This window comes from Lemur catta, chromosome 3 (assembly GCF_020740605.2).
Source record: "Lemur catta isolate mLemCat1 chromosome 3, mLemCat1.pri, whole genome shotgun sequence".
NCBI lineage: Eukaryota > Metazoa > Chordata > Mammalia > Primates > Lemuridae > Lemur > Lemur catta.
Window position 1 is genome coordinate 113,580,205 of NC_059130.1, and position 16,279 is coordinate 113,596,483.

Below are 16,279 nucleotides of genomic sequence, written 5' to 3' on the forward strand. Positions count from 1 at the left end.
AGGCACCATGCAAATCCTGTGTATGCATCCTGTGATGTAATCTTTGCAACAGCAATATGGGTCACAGGCCATTTTACAGATGAGGAACCAGAGGCAAAAGGTTACGTACAGTTTCCAAGTCTGCATAGCAGTAAGTGGTAGAGCTGGGATTTTAATCCAGGCCTGACTCCAGAGATCTTGCTACCTTGTGTCTCTCACCAAACCTGTGGCCTCCCATGGAGGAGATTTGAAGGGTAGTGGCCTCATTGATGGACTCAGGGACAGAATGAGTGCCAGCCCTGGGAATTGCTTATAAGTAGGTCTGTTGGGTGCAGGTTAAACAGTTGGCACAGTAGGAAATGGAAGTACCCATTCATGACACACATACACTCGCACCCCTGAACCTCCACACCTGCACCTCTTCTGGCTTTGTCGTGGCACCCAGAAGCTTTCTTCTGGCCATGCTGGATGTGGGGCTGTGGTGGAGACATTCACAGCATGGCTGCATCCTGCATGGCTGATCCCTGATTCTTAGCCTCCTATTCAACGATTCCAGGCAGGTGAGGTCATAAGAGCCAGGTAAGTAATTTTTGGAAGCTCCTGCATGGCTATACCTGAGTGTGAGACTGTAGGCCTCAGACACAGGACTGTCCCTTGGGCTTGTGGCCTGGAGTGTGGACTTTAACACTCCAGAGGAGAGGGAGAGATCCCTCATTAGGAAAAACGCGCACCTCCTTGTTGGACCCCTGGTCTGACTCAGACTACGTACCTTTTTCCCTTTTTCCTGACACCAGACGGCTTGCTGGGGATGTTCCTGAAACGCCTCTCGTCTCAGCTTATCCTGCTGCAGGCGTGGACTTCCCACCTCTGGAAAATGTTTTACGATGCTCGCAAGCCCCGAAGTCAGATTAAGAATGAGATCAACATCGACACCCTGGCCAGAGATGAGTTCAACCTTCAGAAGATGATGGTGATGGTAACAGCCTCAGGCAAGGTGAGTGGGGTTTGTACCCCATGTCCTGAAGCTTTTGAAGTTCAGGGGGTGGGAAACAAAAAGCCTTCGGTAGGGGGTAGCACTGGTTCTAATTTGCAAGGATAGAATCAGTTGTTTGGTTTCTCTTTCTAGTTGTGTGCCAAGTATTTGTTTATCTTGCAGCTTTTTGGCATTGAGAGCAGCTCTGGCACCATCCTGTGGAAACAGTATCTACCCAGTGTCAAGCCAGACTCCTCCTTCAAGCTGATGGTGCAGAGAACTACTGCTCACTTCCCCCACCCCCCGCAGTGCACCCTCCTGGTGAAGGACAAGGTGAGGCCGCCCACCTCTGACTTGAGCCAGCATGTCTAGTTCTTGGTCAGGTTTGGAGCCAGAGACAATTTTACTTTTTTCCTTGAGCTTTTTTGCTATTTTGCAACTGAAATTTCTCCTAGGCCCTTGGAATTCTATTAAAGAGGAATACTCAGGGGTTAGAACTCTTTCTTCCAGTTTCATGCCTGGGTGGAGGAACCGTCTGGCACTGATGAGGAATTGACTGTGAAGGGGGTGCGACTTCACCGCACACTTAGGAAGCCAGCTCTCTTCCTTTCCAAGCATAGGCTGCTGTTGGTAGCTGAGTGGCTGTCTTCTCTTCTGTGAGGAAGAGCAGGACTCTGCTGTTTGTATCCCTGCCTCCCAGCATTAGAATGGGCTTTTGTGGATTCATTCCAGAGTTAGAAAGGGGGCATGGGAGGCACTCTTCTGAAGTGGCCGCCCTGGGGTTGCTGCATTGGTACCTGACCTTTTTATTTATTCTTCAGCCTGTCTAGTTCTTGGTCAGGTTTGGAGCCAGAGGCAGTTTGACTTTTTTCCTTTTGATGTAAGGGGACCATTTGCCTAGGGGGTCCATTCACCTTTAGTCAAGAATTTACTGTCAACACAGAGGGCAAAGACTAGGGAACCCCTCACAGTTGAAGTCCCAGCTCCTCGGATTAACCCTTAGGATTTGCACTCCTTTCGTGTGGCTGGAGCCTGACAGTTTTCCCATTTTAGGAGACGGGAATGAGTTCTCTGTATGTCTTCAATCCCATATTTGGGAAGTGGAGTCAGGTGGCTCCCCCAGTGCTGAAGCGCCCCATCTTGCAGTCCTTGCTTCTTCCGGTCATGGATCAAGACTACGCCAAGGTGTTGTTGTTGATAGACGATGAGTACAAGGTAGTGCATCTGCGGAGGGGATGGAGGACATCCAAGTGGGAGTGGGGAGTGGGGTGGGGTGGTGAAACACAGTCGCAGGCCAGAGGTGGAGTGCGTCTGCAGCCAGCACGTGTTCGGGCTCCAAGGCCGTCTCTAAGAGACGTTGCTGTTTCTGCACTTAGGAAAACTTAGGTGTTTTTTTTTTTTTGATTGCTGTAGAAAAATTTTGATTGCTGCGTTAGTAAAAAAAAAAAAAAAAAACTCAGGTTCTTAACTGAGTTTACTAGACTCTAATTCTTTTTAGATTTGTTGTTTTATTTTTAAGACTTTCTTTGATAGGGAAAGAGTAATGAGTCCGGGGAAACTGGGGTTAGAGATTTCTAATCCTTTAACCCTTTCCTGGGCTGTCTGGGTCTTTTAAGGTCACAGCTTTCCCAGCCACCCGGAATGTCTTGCGACAGCTACATGAACTTGCCCCTTCCATCTTCTTCTATTTGGTGGATGCAGAGCAGGGACGACTGTGTGGATATCGGCTTCGAAAGGTAAGGAAGGGGCATCTTGACAGGACCCTTTGTAGAGGGGATGTAGGTGTTTCCTGGTCATTGGCTAAGAAGTGAACTGTGCTACTCATTCTATTGTAAACTTTGATTAGCACAATCCTGATTGATTCAAAGTCAGGCATTTGTTCATATTTTTTGGGCAGCTGCTGCATGGCAGGCATGGTTCCAGGTGCTGCAGACATATCGGTGCACAATAGACCACGTCTCTGCCTTCATGGAACCTTCTCATTTCACTTTCTTTTTCTACGGCAGAGAAGGGACGTTTTTCTCCATTCTTGGGAGGGTGAGAGGTAGGAATGGGGGTGAGTAATGAGTTGTACTTTTATACAAAGATGGTGTTATTGACTGACTCTTGGCAGAATGTTGCTTTGAATTTTATTTCTGGAAATGGGATCAGTTTGCTCTGATCCTGACATCCTTTAGCCTAACTCTTGTAAACAGTGATAGACATGGGCTTTGAAGTCCAGCTCGGAAGCTTACAAGGGGCTGGCCTTGGCCTTGTTAGCAGGACTGTGTGGAGGGGGGAAGTACTTTGTGGCATGCACTCACCAGAAAGGCCTCCCATCCTGTTCCGTGAGGCCTTTTGAGAGACATAGAGGTTAAGAGCTTGGCCCTGGCTGCCTGGGTTTGAAGCTGAGATTTATCACTTACTAACTTGTTGACCTTAGGCATATTACATCTCTAGCCTTCTGGTTTTTTTTCTGTAAAATAAGATCATATTAATAATAGCACATACCTCATAAGGTTGTTGTGAGGATTCAGTGAGTTACTACATGTAAATCACATAAAACAATGCCTGGCACATGGGCAGTGGCATCTAAGTTGGAGTTTTTGTTCTGAAAATGCAGTGCCCTTTCCAGGCATTTTGTAACAGCTAACCTTTAGCGTACACAGCATTGGCAATAGTCTGCCCAGAAAACACATTCTTTACTCTGTGGGTGAAAATAATTGTTCTTCCAAGTTGATAACAAGGGACCTTGAAAGAGATGGTTCTTTGTAGATAGAGGGGAGTGAGCTAGAGTGTAGGTGTCACGAATCAGTGGAGTCCAGGGGTGTCATCCAAGTGAACAGTGACCAAGGGAAGAAGACAAAGGAGGCAGAGCTTTCTGGGGGAAGTGAGTCAAGTGTGGGGTACAGACTTTGACCTCCCAGTGTGTTTATTGCCTTTGCCCTTGCTTGGTGACCTTCCCCTCTGGAGATGTTTCAGTGAATTCTCATGTTTTCAAAGAAGGCCAGGGCAATGAAGGCTTATTTGTTATTAGTGAACATTTTATTATTTAAAAAAAATTTTGCGTCATAAATATATTTTCATTGTAAGGGATTCCATTGATAAAGAGGTGTCCAAGCAAAACGTGAACGGACCCCTGCAGCCCATTCCCAGCTGTCTTCCCTGGCTGGGAAGCCTGTCAGCGGTTGGTAGCACCTTTTCCTACCATCCTTACTGTGTGTTTATGATACCGTATTAGCAGCTGTATGGACACAGGTGTGTGTCTCATGCATTCTTTTTCTTATGTGGAATTGACCTACATTTCTTGTTAGGAAATTTGCTTTTTTCACCTACTGGCTTTTCTACCTCATTATTTAGTCAACCTATTTTTCATTATAGTAAATTATTGAGAAAAGTGCAAAATCATGAGGTTATGGCTCATGGTAATCATGTCAGGAGGCAGGAAGCACCAGCTTCCCAGAAGGGCCTCGTGCCCCTTCCCAGCCACCAGCCCCCTATGAAATTCACAGTTCCTACAGAATTACATAGCACCAGCTCCACGTAATTCTATAAGACAGACATACAATAATGTATTTAACCATGAATGTGTATGTACAGGTTTCCTGTGATCGTAAAGAACCATACAGGAAATGTTTAGAGGTCCCTTCTAGCTTAACAATTCAGTGCCGTCCCCAGTACACAGAGATCTTAGATTTTAGTAATAGTAAATTTTCTTGGATATTTCCTACCCAGATAAACAATGGGATACTACTCAGTATTATTCTCCTTTCTTACTGGTTTTAGTATCTTTCTTAACCAAAATCTAAAACTTCTTCATAAACTAGATCTTTCTTTCTTTTTTTTTTTTTGGAGATAAGGTCTCACTCACTGTGTTGCCTGGGCTTGAGTGCAGTGGAGTCATCATAGCTCACTGAACCTTAAATTCCTGGGCTCAAGCGATCCTTCTGGCTCAGCCTCCTGAGTAACTGGGACTACAGGCATGTGCCACCATGCCTGGCTAATTTTTCTGTTTTGTAGAGACAGGGTCTTGCTATGTTGCTTAGGCTTATCTCAAACTCCTGGCCTCAAGTAGTCCTCCCATCTCAGCCTCCCAAACTGCTGGGATTACAGGCATGAGCCACTGCACCTGGCCCATAAACTACATCTTTACTGCCATTTTTCTAGGAGTTCTAATCTCTGTTCCTTCCAGCACAAAGCCCTCAAATAATGAACTGCAGGACATGTCTAGCTCTAGCTGTTTCAGTTCTAAGTGTACCCTCCTGATTACAGGCTCTTTTGTCCCTGTTCTAGGATCTCACCACAGAGCTGAGTTGGGAGCTGACCATTCCTCCAGAAGTACAGCGGATCGTCAAGGTGAAGGGGAAACGCAGCAGCGAACACGTTCATTCCCAGGGCCGTGTGATGGGGGACCGCAGTGTGCTCTACAAGGTACAGCCAGCACTCTGGCATAAAGCAAGGGCTTCAGAATCAGGCAACAAGGGCTTGAAGTCTGGCTCTAGGACTTGGTGGATATATGGCCTTGGGCAAGTCATTTAATCCCTTTGAGCCTTAATTTATTGTCTGTAGAATGGCGATAATATTAATATACCCTCCTCCTAGGGTGGTTGTGATGATCACATGAGATACTCATGCTTAGTCCAGTGCCTGGCATGTGATAAGTACTTAAGACATGTTAGCTCTTATTATTAGTGGTAGTCCTGATTTATCGTTCTGAGGTTAAACCTTAGTTGAGCCATCAGAAACTCCATCACTTCTAGTTAGTGGTAAAGGAGGGAGACAGAGGTGACTAGCGGGCTGCAAAACCGTCCTAGATGAGAATGTAACAGTGTTAATGAAGATTAATTACACCCTCTGGCACAGCAGAGCCTGAGTTGGAGGAGGTATAATGGAATAGACTAGTGAGACCTCGGAACTCAACAGTGGAGCTCCTTACTAAGCACGAGGTAGCACAGCAGAGTGTGAGCCCCACATTGGACTGTCAGTTTCAGACTTGGCCATGGACTAGCTGTTCATCTCCTAGGCTACCTAAAAGTTGATTTTCACCAATATAATGGGGATAATAGTACTAACATCAGAGGATTGTTTTGAAGATCAGTAATAACATGTAAAGTTATTAGAATAGTGCTTGCCATGTAGTTAGCATTATTATTAGTGCTATTGACTTGAATTCTTTCTTTCTTTCTTTTATTTTTGAGACAGAGTCTCGCTTTGTGGCCCCAGGTAGAGTGCAGTGGTGTCATCTTAGCTCACTGCAACCTCAAACTCCTGGGTTCAAGCGATCCTCCTGCTTTAGCCTCCTGAGTAGCTGGAACTATGGTGCATGACACAAGGCCAAGCTAATTTTTCTATCTTTCATAGAGAAGGGGTCTCGCTCTTGCTCAGGCTGGTCTCAAACTCCTGAGCTCAAGCGGTCCTCCCGCATTGGCCTCCCAAGAGTGCTAGGATTACAGGCGTGAGTCACTGTGCCCTGCCAAGTTGAATTCTTAATGGATGAACACCTTCCATGTGGCAACATTCAGTTTTAACTTATTCAGAATGACCAAAATGATACAGATTCTGAAGTGCAACATAGAGTTCTCATAGCCCCCTTACTTAGTTTCCCCTACACGACCATGGTACATCTGTCTAAACTAAGAAACCAGCACTGGCACGTGACTGTTAACTAAACTCCAGATTTTATTTGGGTTTCAGCAGTTTTTTCACTAATGTCATTTTTCTGTTCCAGGATCCCATGTTGCATTCAGTCATCAGGTTTCCTTGGACTCCTCTGGTCTGTGACAGTTTTTCAGTCTTTCCGTGTTTTTCATAACCGTGATAGTTTTGAAGAGTATTAGGCGTTAGAATATCTTTCAATTTTGGTTTGTCTGATGTTTTTCTCATGGTTAGACTGTGGTTATGGGTTTTTGGAAGGAATGCCACAGCGGTGAAGTAGCAAAAAATTTTTTGAGTGCTAGCTGGATGCAGGCCCTCTTTAGATATAGGGATATGTCAGTGGACAAAATAGACAAAACCTCCTGTCCTCACGAAGCTTTCACTGTAGTTCTAGGAGGGGCTAATAATCAAGAAAACAAATAGGTAAATTATATAGTATATTAGAAAGTGACCAGTTCTACAGAGAGAAATAAAGCTAAGAGGAGGGAAAGGAAGCACGAGACTGAGAAGGGGATACAATTTAAAATAGGGTGGCTAAGGAGGGTCTCCCTGAGAATGTGGCAGTGAGGGAAGACTTGAGTGGGGAAGTGAGTCATGTGGATATCTAGGGGAAGAGCCTTCCAGCTGGAAAAGCCAGAGCATGTCTGGTATGTTCGAGAATCAGCAAGGAGGACTGGGTGACTAGAAGTGGGTGAGTGAGGAGCATTGGGGCTGCTGAGGTCAGAGGGCGATGGGGCCAGATCACAGGCCATCACTCCGGCTGTCATTTAGAGCGAAGTGAAGAGCCACTGGAAAGTTTTGAGCAGAGTAGTGACATGAATGACTGAGATTCCACAGGCTCATTTGGCCCAGACCAGGCTGTAGAGGGGCAGGGAGGACAGCAGGAGACCACCTGGGCTGTGGTAATCCAGAGGCTGATGGCAGCTGAAACTGGGCTGGCAGCAGTGGAGGTGGGGAGGAGGGGTCAGATTCTGGATACTTGTGGAGGCCGAGCCAATAGGATATGTCAATGGGTGTGTGTGTGTTAGAAAGGAGTCAAGGGTGACTCAGAGGCTTTAGGTCTTGGACACTGAACTATGGGGTTGCTGTTGACTGGGGAGGACTGAAGGAGGAGCAGGTTTTAGGCTAGAGTAGTTCAGTTTGGGTCATGTTAAGTTTCAGACGGGACACCTAAGAAGAGATACTGAGATGGCAGTTTGTTGGTGAAGTCTAGAGTGCAGGGGAGAGCCTGGCTTGGGTATAAATTTGGGCATTGCCAGTACCCATAAATAGTGTTAAAGCCATAAACTGGCTGAGATCACTATAAGGTAGAGTGTAGATAGAAATGGCCAAGGCTGGGCACAGTGGTGCCCCTGTACTCCCAGCTACTTGCGAGGTGGAAGGATTACTTGAGCCCAGGAGGTCAAGTCCGGCCTGGGCAATGTAGCGAGACCCTATCTCTAAAAATAAATAAATGAATAAATAAATAATTATTAACAATTTTAAAAATTAAAAAAAAAATGCCGAAGGCTTGAGCACTGCATAGTGTGTTTCATTGTGAAGAGACTCGGGAGATGCAGAACAACTCACAAGAGAGACTGAGAAGGAGCTGCCAGCAAGGCAGAAGGAAAGCCAGGGAGTGAGTGTGCTAGGACCCAGATGAGAAAGTGTTTCAAGAAGGCAGTGATCACCTGTGTTATGTGGTACTTGTAGGCCAACTAAGATGAAGGCCAAGACTCAGCCACTGGATTTAGTGATGGGGAGGGCACTGGTGACCTTGAGAAGAACAGGTTTGGTGGAGAGAAAGGACATTGCTGGAGCAGTGTCCTGAGGTCAGTGAGTGGGCAGACAGGGGTTACCATTTGCTATCTGTGACTGGAGAAATTGCTCAGCTACTTTAGAACTTCCTCATGTGCAAAATGTGGACAATACTAGCTACCTTGCATGGTTGTTTAAGGGAGTAAACAAAGCGCAAGGCACCTGGCATGGCACCTAGTACCCACAGACAGAAACAAGGGCAGTGATGAGAAACTCTAAATGGAAGCTCTTCTAACCAGAACCTTAGTTCCTCTGCCACTCTGGAGAGCCGCAGCGTGGCCTCATGGCACAGGGCTAGCAGTGGAGTGGAGCGCATGATGTGTCATCGTGGTTCTGAGGGAGCTTTTCTCTCTCTGTCCCCAGAGTCTGAATCCCAACCTGCTGGCCGTAGTGACAGAGAGCACAGACATACACCATGAGCGCACCTTTATTGGCATCTTCCTCATCGATGGTGTCACTGGGCGCATTATCCATTCCTCTGTGCAGAAGAAGGCCAAGGGCCCTGTCCACATCGTCCATTCAGAGAACTGGGTGGTGGTAAGTAGTCACTACCAGGGATACAAGGTAGCTCAGGAGGTCTTCCTACATCTTAAATCCTTTCCAGAAATCTAGTTGCTGCTTTGTGTTTTCATGGGATCCCAAGCCCCCTGGATGGCAGCAAAGTGTGCTGGTTAGGGGGCTAGGCTCAGGAATCAGAGGTTTGCTCCTACCTCTTCTGTTTCTTGACTGTAGCACCCTGAACTAGTTATGCACCCTCGCTGTGTTGTATCATTAGTGAAACAGGGATAGTAAGAGTCACCTTCAGTCTAGCTAAGAACAGTGCTTGGTACCTAGTAAGGACTCAGAGGTTAGCTATTATTGTGATTATGTCTAAGAATCTTGAGAATTCCTTTGTCTTTTGGTGAACTTTGGATAACCTAGGTAAAACTACCTTGAAAGTCAGTAAACTTGGTAGCAAGGAAGAAAACTGGGGTGCTAGTGGTCGTTTTCCTTCCTGGATCTGCACTAACTGGAAAAGGGCCTTCCAGGGTAATTTCCCTTTCCATTGGAACCAGCAGCTAAGCCCTGAGCTGCCTCCTCTCTCTGCAGTACCAGTACTGGAATACGAAGGCTCGGCGCAACGAGTTTACTGCACTGGAGCTCTACGAGGGCACGGAGCAATACAACGCCACCGCCTTCAGCTCCCTGGACCGTCCCCAGCTGCCCCAGGTCCTCCAGCAGTCCTACATCTTCCCGTCCTCCATCAGTGCCATGGAAGCCACCATCACGGAGCGGGGCATCACCAGCCGACACCTGCTGAGTGAGTGCCTGGGGGTCTCTGGGGTGACTGGGTTCCCTTAGGCAGCCACACTGAAGGACAGAGCAGGGGACACGTCGCTGGCAGAGCCCCGTTTGAGCCCCCCATAAGGGAAGGGTGTGAGGAAGGCTGTATTTCAGTGGAAAAAGTTCCTTAGTTCAGCTTTGCCACCTATAAACACGACCACTTCTCTCTCAGTCTTCATTTCTGGTGATGAACCACTTCCTTTCTCGGATTGGCATTTGCCCCTACCTCAGAAAGTCAGTCCCTAACAGCAACCTTAACACAGCTGGACTGTGTTGACAGGCTGCAGAAGCCGGCAGGGTTTAGGATCTTATCCTTGTGTAGCCCAAGTGCAGGACTTGGTGATTACTTAACAGGCTTTTGTGCCACTTGATGTTACCAAAACGTTCAGGACTCTCAGCTCTGACAGGCACTCGGTACCAGTATTTTATTCTCGAATGTGAAGAAGACAGCCCTCTGGGCAGTCTGCCATCTTCCGTCACCATTACTGAAACTGGTGCTCGAGTGGTCCTGGTCGTCCAGCCGTCCCCGGCGCAGCACTGCAGCGGCGCACATGGCCTGTGTTTGCTCAGTGGGAAGGAGACTTCCTGGTCTGGGAGTTAGTGCTGGGGGGAAAGAAGGATGAAGAGGTCCAAGTGGCCTTTCATACTCTTCTCTTTCATCGTTTCCGTGTCTTGATTCTAGAACATTATTTTCTGATGTCTCAGGATGATGTGTGAAGAAAATAGTATCTTCAAAAGTGGGAACCTCATTCAGACCAATATGTATTATTGGATTACTGTTTTTGGCTGTTTTTAAGGGAGCTTCATTTACTTATTTTTTTTGTTTTAACCTCTATTTTAAATTTCTGTGATAATGACATTTTTGTAACTGCCCCTCACTGGGGATTGGATCTGTGTGAACATTTATTTCTTCCTGTGCAGTTGGGCTACCGTCCGGAGCAGTTCTTTCCCTTCCTAAGGCCTTGCTGGATCCCCGTCGTCCTGAGATCCCAACAGAGCAAAGCAGGTGAGACCCTTGGGGACAGTGCCAAAGGCTCTGGCCTTATGGTGCTTAACCGCATTGACTGAGTGTGGTCCGCAGTCTGCCACGTGCCTCTGTGCTCGGCTGGGAGCAAGCCTGACAAAGAAGTCAGCCTGCGTGAGCCGAGCTTACGTTCTGGTGGGAGATAGACAATAAGTAAGATAAATGAGTAGAATATATACTATGCTAGGTACTTGTAAGTGCTAATGAGAAAAAATAAAGACAGGGTGTGAAGGGCACGGGGGCATGTGCGTGGGTGAAATTGGGACAGGGTGGCCTGGGAAAGCCCCCTGAAAAGGTGACTTTTGAGTGAAGGCCTGAAGGAAGTGAAGGAGCTGGCCGTGTGGCTGTCTGAGGAAGAACTTTCCAGGCAGAGGAACAGACAGCAAACATGGCCTGAAATCATGCCTGGTGAGTTTGGGGAGGGCAGGAAGCCCATGCTGATGGAGCAGTGAGTGGCGGGAGACACTAGGAATGAGGTCGTGGGGCTAACGGGCCAGATTATGTGGGCAAGCCAACAACTGGTTCACGGTTAGTATCAGTGTTTGTATTTCCAACCACCATCTCTGCAGATTTCCTCACCTCCATCCTGAATTCACCTCGGGTGTGAGGAACTGTCTTTGGTATGTGAAGAATGGAGAGGAGTGTGGTTTGGAGAATTGCCTGAGAGAGAGGAAGCTCAAGCTGGGAAAAGACACGAATGATAATCAAGTTTTAGAGGAGAAATGGGAGAGGTGCTCTGGAGTGAAGAGCAGGAATTGGCCCAGTGGTTCAGTGTGTTGGTTTTAAAATGGCCCTGACTTTCCTCCTCTGGTGTGAAGTGCTGGTCATCTGTAATTTCTTTTCAGATTTAGAACAAGGTGTAGGAATCAAGATCTCCGTCTTACTCTCCAGACAGCTAGCTTTCTTGCAGGCCTTCCTAACATTCTGCTGCTAAATTTTTAACTACCTAATGCAAGCAGATCTCCAAGGAGACTGGAAGCTAGATATGTAGCCTGGAAACCTCCCAGGACTCGGGAAGGGCAGCCAAGAGATCCCTTTACAGCAGGTTTCAGAGTGCCTGTCCCGGCTGTTTTGCAGAGAAGAGAACCTAATCCCGTATTCTCCAGATGTACAGATACATGCGGAGCGATTCATCAACTATAACCAGACAGTTTCTCGAATGCGAGGTATCTACACAGCTCCCTCAGGCCTAGAGTCCACTTGTCTGGTGAGTAGAGCTCACAGCCCAGTCTGTGCCACCTTCTCCACAGCCACCCTGTGTGACAGCTGCTTTTTGTTTCACCCTTGGGAAAACAGCTGAGGATTCCATTTCCTTTCTTACCTGAGTTTAAGGCTATGGTGTATCATTGGTTGCTTCTTCCATAATTCTTGTTCTGTCTGTCTTCCAGGTTGTAGCCTATGGTTTGGACATTTACCAAACTCGAGTCTATCCATCCAAACAGTTTGATGTCCTGAAGGATGACTATGACTACGTGTTAATCAGCAGTGTCCTCTTTGGCCTGGTTTTTGCCACCATGATCACTAAGAGACTGGCACAGGTGAAACTCCTGAATCGTGCCTGGCGGTAAAGACCAAAGACTCTGCCGGAGAGTGGAGAGCCGAGGCGGAGTGTGGGTCAGATGAGAAGCTACAGCTGCACTTTGGCAGATCAGTGGAGTATGTGTGTCGAGTGCTCATCTCAGCTAAGAGATGTGGGGAAGAAGGTGGACCTTCTTGTAGAACTTTTGGGACACACATGGTGCAGAATCCTACCATGGACCGAGACATAACTCACTCTCAGCTGAGAATCTCAAACCATCTTGATTGACTTTACCCTGAAGTCTGGAGGCTGCTGGGTTATTTCCTTCCTTTGTCCATCCATGAATGTTCTGTTTCTTAATAAGGCCTCCAACAGGTTTTTCTCTTTTGTGAGGCCTGTTTCAGTTGGTTTTACTTTGCCTTGTGTGTTTATCCAGAAATATTTCTGACTTTTTCCTCGTCTCTTGCTTCAAAGTCAGAAGGGAACTCTCCTTGCCAGCTCCACCTTATAGGTGCACTTGCTGATTTACATTAGGGAGAAATAGGATCCTTCCTTAGCTGAGGTTTCTCTCCAGAGTAACTTAGGGTTGAGGAATCTGTATGTGGTGTCAAAACTAATTTTAACTAAACCTGTAAATGCTCTCATTTATTAGGTTGGGCCACTCAATCTTTGTTTCAATTTATCAAAACCCAAGTCCACAAGAGCATCTTGGTTTGTTGGTCATTGCTTATACTTTTCACCTGATATGTGTCAGAGCTGAGGCTTTTTAAAAACTACTGAATTCTCTAAACCTTGAAGAGATTTCAAGGGAGGAGAGAGAATCTCATTTCACCCACAGGCTGGTCTAGTCATAACCTAGTTAAAGATATCCTTGTTTAAGAGCCCCATTATTTATTTTTAGTTTTAGATATAAATGAACATGTGGGTTGTTGTATTTCTCTTCAAATGAGATATTAATCTTATTGATCTAACCTTTGAAGCGTTAAAAAAGAGAACAAGGGCAAGCAGGGATACTAAGTGGGCATATAGGCTGCTGTGTCTCTCCTCCCAGCTAAAGAAATCTTAAAAACTCTCTTAGTCATGGATTTGGGGAATGATGGCGTTTTTCTTTACTGTGAAGAATGAAATGTACCGAGTAGACCATCTCTAGCCCTGTGGTGAGAGAAGTACGGCTCGAGTGTCTGGAATAAAGAAAATGATGAATGACACTGATTTAAAGTCCTTTTTTGTATCTTAGGAAGATCACATTGAGGCTTCTTTCACATTAGAGGGGAAAAAAAGCAGTGTGGAAATGGAGTAAGTATATTTTAGTAGGGACACATGCCAATTTAATCATATATAAGTGGGTCTAGGTTATTTTAAAACAAACTTCATCTTTCTGTAGTCATGCTGATGGTAGATCATGGCAGAGAGGGAAGAAAAAGGATAATCATTTTACTTTAGTAATAAAATTGTCAATTTGATATTAATGAGTGAACATCTCAGCATCTGCAGAAACAACAGGCACCTATTTCATCCTGACCCAAGTGTATTTTGTTTAACGTGAGCTGAGAGAAGGGAGTAAGTACAAGTTAAAAAAATTCTGCCCCGGTTTTGAGAAAGCCTGGAATTTTGACTGTCTGGGGGGTGGGGGGTGGGGGAGGAGGATGTCACCCTCCCTGGAAACCACACCCCCTCCCAATCGTCATGTGGGGGCTAAGCCCAGAGGCTGGCTGCCCCCCAGGTGGATGGGGGATGGGGACACTTGCATGGGATATGCATACCGTGGGTGTGACAGTGGGGTTCCACCCCCCACCCCCTGCACCTGCCCTCTTCTGGGAGGGTCTCTGGACGCCCCCCCTGCCCACTCCATGGTCAGCCTGTCACCCTTGGCAGTTTTTAGGGGCCAGAGGCCTCTCCTGGGGAGCTATGGCCCCCACCTGCAGGAAGTCACTCCTGTGGGGAGTGGGGCTGGAGCTGCCCAGTGTTAAGGTCCTGAGGTCTTTTGGGGGCACGTGTGACAGCATGAGCCCAGCCCCCAGCCCCCATGAGCTTCTGCTGCTTCAGGGGCTTGTCCCAACAGGCTGGGGTGACCTGAGGAGCTGGCCCAGCACACACTGTTGGGCTGATGGGCAGAGCCCGTCCTGGGACGGCACTGACTGTCAGATGTTCTGGGGGCTGGACTTGCTTGGTGGTGGGGGCACTGTCTGGCCACCTGCTGTGGCTGGACATCATGCTGTGGGGACACTGGAATGTGCTCCTGTCTCTACCTTGGCCGGCCCCACTGCCTGGGACCTCCCTGGACTTTGTGGATCTGACAGACAGCTGCAGCCAGCATTCCTTCCCCTTCCTCCCTGATAGAGAGGAAGGCTGTCCCTCCCTAGCTCTCCTGATAAGGGCAACGCCAGAGCAGAAGGATGGATGTGACTGGGGCAAAGGGGGCATAGGCGTTGGCTGTTTGAAGAATTTACTACAAACAGCAGTTCTGCCCACTGTCCTCTGCCATAGGTGAACTGCACGTAGCAGGAAGCAATTCTTCACCTGCCAGTTTGGCCCAGAAACAAAGAACTGAAGAGGGCAGGTGGGAGAGGGTCGGCTATCCCTGTTTATAAAAACCCCCACGAAACCCTCTTCTGTGCGGAGTTTCTTTTCGAACTCAGCCCACTCACACCCGGGTAAAGAAACCAGCCATGGTTGCTCCCACATAGCTTGTGTGTGAAATGTGTCCTTTAGGTCATTCACTCTTTCCTCTGGAACTCAGAGGCCTCACCTGTAAAATGGGGATGATAAAGTGTCTGCCTATAAGGTTGTTGGAAGGATTAGGCAAGATGATGTATGTAAAGTAAGCTGACTGGGACAAAGTAAGTGCTCAATGAAGCCTTGCTTTGAAAAAGGGAAAGAATGAATTAGCAGTGACGCCACAGGAAGGTCAAAGACTGGATACCAATGTGCTCTCAGAGAGAGGCCCAGTGCTTTTGGCAGACTGTGGCTTGCCACCTGTCATCTGGGCTCAGTGGAACTTATCCATCAGGCCTTGCCTCTGACCTCACCACCTCTTGGGGGGCCCTCCTCACATGCCTAAGTCTGAGCTTCCCCTCTCCCCCTCACAAAACCATGCTGATTCTGTCCTGGAATTTTTTTTGCCTGTTTATCTTCCAGCCTGTAGTTCCTGGAGGGCAGGTGCTATCTGGCACACGCCTGGATCCCGGCAGTTGCTTAATCAATGAACAAACACGAAGTCTTTCCGGATCTAACTTGAGAGTGGTGGTAGAGGAAACCCCATCTGCGGATGAGAGAAGGAGGCTGAGTTTTGGGGGTGGTTTGCCAGAGGAGAGACTACTGGCAGCTAAAAGGAGTGGCCAGTGTAAAGGCCGAGAGTTTTCCTGAAAGGGAGGAGACCTGTGGGTTTAAAGGCAGGGCTGGGGGAGGGGAGAAACCAGTGAGCAGGAGAGACGGCTGGCGCTGGAGACGGGAAAGGCACCTGAGGAGGCGGGAGGAGGGAGAGGGACGGGGAGGAGGAGGGTTGGCCCTGGCCTGGCCAGGACAGCAGTTCTTTGAAGACTGGAGAGCAGGAGAAGAGGAAGAGGAGGGATTGAGAAATGCCCTGGAGGCTCTCAGCAGAGTAGGGCTGCGGTTGGGATGGAGAGGAGCGCTGGGAGCAGGAGAGATTTATACGATGGAGAAGTGACGGAGGGGGCACAGATGTACTCACAGGGGATCGGAAAGTCCCGCGGTAACTTCGCTTAAGTCCGGGTTCAGTCCTGGAGAGGAATCGGAGGGGAAAGGCTGGTCGGACCGAGAGCCTGCTCTCAGAGGAAGGCGGTACTGCGGGTGCCGGAGGAAGAGCAGCTGGGAAGTAGGAGGGCCCGGGGCTGGACCAGCCTGGGAGTGGGGCAGATCCACTCCCAGGATCAGGGAAGGGACGCTGGAGGAAGGGGGTTCTGAGAGAGGGAGCGTCTGGAGGACTGGATGAAAGTCGGGGCGGGGCTGTGAAGAGTCAGGCAATGGGCTGTGAAATGGTGCACTTCCCCTGCTGTCCGTTCCTCGCCCA

At 48.0% G+C, this 16,279-nt stretch overlaps 1 protein-coding gene across 3 annotated transcripts in view; it reads left to right on the forward strand.

Moving 5' to 3' along the window:
• EMC1 (ER membrane protein complex subunit 1) overlaps positions 1-13,457 on the forward strand; it is a 25,970-nt gene extending 12,513 nt beyond the window's left edge. For 2 of the 3 annotated variants that reach the window (XM_045548557.1, XM_045548558.1), the window contains exons 14-23: positions 774-973; positions 1,136-1,285; positions 2,006-2,167; positions 2,569-2,688; positions 5,225-5,362; positions 8,747-8,920; positions 9,473-9,683; positions 10,628-10,712; positions 11,808-11,937; positions 12,119-13,457. In XM_045548557.1, the coding sequence (XP_045404513.1) occupies positions 774-973; positions 1,136-1,285; positions 2,006-2,167; positions 2,569-2,688; positions 5,225-5,362; positions 8,747-8,920; positions 9,473-9,683; positions 10,628-10,712; positions 11,808-11,937; positions 12,119-12,298 (1,550 nt within the window). In that variant the 3' untranslated portion in view covers positions 12,299-13,457. The remainder of the gene's footprint in view (positions 1-773; positions 974-1,135; positions 1,286-2,005; positions 2,168-2,568; positions 2,689-5,224; positions 5,363-8,746; positions 8,921-9,472; positions 9,684-10,627; positions 10,713-11,807; positions 11,938-12,118) is intronic. The other variant, XR_006734247.1, reaches the window with a different exon arrangement.
• The last annotated feature ends 2,822 nt before the right edge of the window (positions 13,458-16,279 follow it).